The 5,114-nt window shown below is 33.8% G+C and overlaps 1 protein-coding gene across 1 annotated transcript; it reads left to right on the forward strand.

The window, feature by feature from the left end:
* Positions 1 to 3,405: 3,405 nt before the first annotated feature.
* LOC138309298 (uncharacterized) lies at positions 3,406 to 4,866 on the forward strand. Its single transcript, XM_069250477.1, has one exon. It carries the CDS (start codon positions 3,738 to 3,740, stop codon positions 4,689 to 4,691), a length of 954 nt encoding a protein of 317 aa, XP_069106578.1. The 5' UTR covers positions 3,406 to 3,737; the 3' UTR covers positions 4,692 to 4,866.
* Positions 4,867 to 5,114: the final 248 nt, after the last annotated feature.

A 5,114-nucleotide genomic window follows, 5' to 3' on the forward strand; every position in this document is an offset into this window, starting at 1 on the left:
AATCTAGTTTAAAACGCTCGCTACAGATACCTTTTTTTAAATTTTGCAGTTGCGAGTCTGTATAGCGGTTCTCGGTCACTTGCTAAGACAAATGAAACAATGGATAGTGAATATTTTTGGCCAATTGTATTTGTTCTATATGTTTTTGTGTAATCTGAAGTTGTAACCGACGTCATTGATAGCAATTTGAACTAACAGTGACTAATGACATTTTGAGGGTTAACCGGCATTAGCATTTTAGACACTTTTCGTGAGTTTATCTGCTGTTCATCATCAAAGAATCAAGGAAACCGTATAATATTTTGCACTATTTTATTATGTTCTGTCTGGATATTACATGTCATGTAGAACTATCTAAGAGTCTCTACTCTTACTTGATCGAACTATTATAAATAGGAGGAAGCAAATACATATTCACGATCCTCTAATTTTTCTCTTTGGGGTAAATCGGTATCAAATATGGTGATTGAGCCGATATAGTCCTTCAAATAATCTGTACATGCATAGGGCCGATCCTAAGCTTTAAAGGGGAAGGTGATATAAGATATTGTAAATAGATAATTATATTGTAAAGAAATGTATCTGGAGTTTGGTTGACGGGAAGCCATATCATTCTATAACTACATCAAAATTTCCATCCGATAAGATGTCGGCAAAGAAAATTAAAGCCGTTGTCATGTTTTGTTACTCAATTCCAACTTTATAGCCAAAATAGCTACTTCGACGGAATGAAATGCCGACCTCACGCCCCCGGGAAGATTATCTCCACTTGTAAAATTATAAAGACGGCACGCGCCCCATTATCAACAAGGCGTGTTCATCGAGGCGTGAAATAAGTTTATCTGATAAACTGGATAAGAACGGAACAAAATCGTTAAATTAAAAACAATTGCTGCTATCGCTAGCTTTAAATTTACTGCCCGTGTCTGGTCTACCTTCACACAGCGCCCTCTATCGTGTAGGCGCCACACTCTAATGTAAAGATTCTTTTAAATATCATTTAAGAAAACACATAAAATTATATTAATTTCCAACCTTTATCAAATATTAAATGAAGAGTCTAAGTTATGAGGCTTTGCGTATCGAAATAAATTGACAGAGACTAAATTATTACTTAATTTTATTAAAGATTTAAATATTCTTCCGTACTTAATGACCCGGAAGTCGATTTCAAGATTAGTTTTTAATAGCGCTTTAAAACAAATGTTATCAGTTAAATAATGCTACCACTTTAGATAAACAGAACCAGTGACACACAGAATTATCACGTATTCTTGTGCTTTCTCTTACATTTCTTTCTAAATTCAGATCACGAATTGCCCCACATTCGAAATATAAAAACATATTTAGAATTAACTTTATTTAGTAGTTAGGAGGACGAAAAGCATTCCACAATATTTGCACAAATTGATTTTATTTTGGCAAGCTAATAAATGAAACTCTGAAATTGTATGCTCAAAAACATTCATGATTTCAACTGTGTTGCCAGCATGCATTATGACAAAGAACATGTCAGTTATTTGCGTACAGTATTAGTTATTACAAAATGATTTGGTTTATTTGTTTGAAGGTCTTCTTTCAAAGATGCTCCACCGTGGACGAGTGGTATTTTTTTCTCTATTAAAAATAGGTGCAGACGAATAAGTATTGTTCTTGTTACAAAAGTTACTTACTTTATACACCACTACCATCATTTAAAAGTTTCATCCTCTTATTTTAATTCACGATAAGAATATACAAAATAATTAATTGCGTCAAGAAAAATAGTCCATGTCACTATGGAAGGAAGTACTGATTGCGCATGTACCAACAAGGACGTATAAATTATATCCTTGGTACCAAGATCAAATAAATTTTGTGGTAAATAGTACATACATTTTTATATATGTATATACACGATTAAACATCAGTTAATTTCCAAGTGATGAGTATCGTGTGTGTTCTGTCGACGGTGAAGCATCTTTAAAACAACTGTGATCAATTAAAGTGAATAGTCGGGCAAAGAAAACCAGTCTAAATGCGTTCATTGGCCTTCCAAAAGTTCTCACATATTAATACGACGGTCAAGTTCTGCTTAGTTTCCCAGTTCTGACCATAAAGTAAAGAAAAGTTGAAAGCATTGAAAGCGAGGCTGCGTGGAAATGTAACCATGGACATAGTGAGCCGGGAGGACGTTTTAGAATTTCCATACTTTAAATTAATTTCTTCGTACGCAGACAGATTTTGACGAGAGATTTTTTTTCCATTTCATAAGAAATTATACTGGATACATTCACACCATTTTTACCGACTTTAGCCATCCTTGCCAGACTGTTCACTTTAAGGTAGTGAAATTTTTCAGTTTTTAGAAAATCAGATCTCCCGGAGAAAAATCACCTACCAACTGTACAATAACGTCACAACATCGAAGTCGTAATCAGCACGAGGTAGTGGTCACAATGACACAATTTATTATTTGACATAATGATAAAAATATAAAAATGTAAACATTTGAAGTTTTCATTACTTGGTCTTACACATAAACATAGACGAAATGGTGTTCATGCTTGAGGCAATAAAATGTTAATTGTGACCACCTATTTACCAATAAATGATTCATCTTACGATTTCATCATAAACAACTTCAGATATTCAGTCGTGGAAGGAAAACAGCCGGCCATTAATTCCATCAGTGTAAATACGCCATTAACATCAATTAAATTAAGTGTTATATATATACCTACATGTTTACACCTGTTACAGGTGTTAATGCTACCGATAGTGCATATACATGTATGATGTCACCTAATAACTTGTACCGAACACCACCCCCGGGCTACAGGGTAGGGCGGTGCCGCCTCGGTTTTGATTCATACCAAACGACCTGATCACCTAATGGTCAAGGTATCACAATATACAATAGCAGCACTTCCCTTTGTTTGATCCCAGTGATAAGATAATATCTAGATATTTAAATAAAGATGACCACTAGAAATATAGTAACACAAGTTATAGTTGAACTGACCAGGACACGTTATTTGGAAAGTTCTACATTATTTGAAAATGCAACGACGAACAACACGTACGTATATTTTTATAGTATTTCTATATTACTCCAAAACTTTTTTATTATTATTTCAAAACATTTTTTTATTAATGTATTTATTCATTTGATTTTCTTACTGTTTGGATCATTTTATATGAATATACAAGTGCTTTCATAATTGCTCAAAGTTACTGTTTCTAATTAGGGTTAATTAATTTCAAGGATTCTCAAACATTTACATCAAAAAACATTATTTTAGTTGCTCACATATTAAATTTGTTACATAATTATGTATTCTTACAACTCCATTTACATATTCTATATTCAATCTTTATATATTTATCGCTTTTTCCAATTTTGACTCCAGCGAAAAACTTCAACTATGATTTTCTAAATACAGAAACTATATTTAGTCTTTTCTCTTAAGTTTACTCGTTTAAACAATAAAATTTGGAATCACTCAGTTCCACAATGATTCGAATATATTTACTTTTAAATACATGTACATTGTATGTAGTCCATAATTGTTAAATTGACGCACAGGTTTTTGATCATATAAATATACCCATGTGTGAAATACTGAATTTTTAAAGATCTAGATGTGTCTGTTTATTAGAATAAAACGTAACGTTCAACAGTCTCCGTTTCATCGGTCTACTATACGACGAAACTTCCTGTTTTGACTATTTCCGTTTCCGTTTCAGACGTGAACATGTACCCTATCGGACGAGCCTTCCGGTTCTTCCTCTTAATTGGATTCTGTTTCTTCATCTTACTTCTTCATAGCATTGATAAAAAACAAACGTACGCCCGACTCGAATTCATCGACGCCACTTCCGATTGGTTCCATCTACGGACGCAAGACTCCGGTCAAGGTCAAAATCGAACTTTGATTGGACATGAAAAGAGCGCTTTTGAAATTTGTGAGCAGTCGTATGATGTAAAATTCCCAACAGACAGCGGATATGTTAGTCAGGAAATCCTGGAAAGCATTTATCTAAATTCTGAAAGTTTTGTAATTGAAGTAGGAGGATTTGAAGGCGAACTAATGAGGAAACTTTTCCAATTGTACGATGTAGGATTTTATGTTGTTGTGGAACCTATTTGGAAATTTTACAAAAATATCATTAAAAAATCAAAACATTTACCACAAGGAAGAATTCAGGCTCTTAATATAGGACTTGGAGCGGAGGACGATACTAGAGTGTCAAATAAGGTTAAAGCATCAGGAAACCACACGAACGTGTATAATGAACAAACCAAACACTCGGAAAGTGAAAATGGCGAAAATGGAAACGAACCGGAACGGATACTTGACGTAAATATCATTGGTGTTGATAGGTTCTTTAAAGAAATTGGCTTTGGTACCGATAACGGGGTCAGAGGTCACGGCTTTGGGATCGATAACAAGGTCAGAGGTCAACTCGATCTGCTGATACTAGACTGTGAAGGATGCGAGTATGACGTTTTCGATTATTTGTTGAAATCGCCGGATTTGATGCGTTACATTAGGGTCATCATGTTTCGGCCGCATCGGTTCAAAGGTCACACAGAAAATATGATCCGTAGATATTGTTACTACCAGGAAATGCTGCCTTTGACGCACGAGATTCTGTTCAAGAAGAAGTTTTCTTGGGAGATCTGGACACTCCGAATCAAAATGTGAACAATTTAAGCATTGCTTCCGAAAGGAATCCTACATTTTGTATCACGCATCGGTGCCATTACACATTTACTTCGGATATTGAGCTATTGAATGGATGTATGTCTCTGATGTTCAAATGTGATGTTAAATCTTCATTCACGCAACATGACCAGCATATGTATGACGTCATCAAATGTATTTAATATTTACTTATATATTTATGATTTTTTATTTGTTTATCTGCGTGCTTATATATATTATAGCTATTATATATCCATACATGCATGCAATATACAGTAACTATTAACTGTACAAAGATCTTTTTAACACTGATACACATGTCATTTTTTAAATATTTACATTCTTCGACAAAGATAAATAAACATTGGTCAAATTTCTTCAATGCATGCAATAACATACATTTTTATGCAATAACATACATTT

Source organism: Argopecten irradians, chromosome 15 (assembly GCF_041381155.1).
Source record: "Argopecten irradians isolate NY chromosome 15, Ai_NY, whole genome shotgun sequence".
Classification (NCBI taxonomy): Eukaryota; Metazoa; Mollusca; class Bivalvia; order Pectinida; family Pectinidae; genus Argopecten; species Argopecten irradians.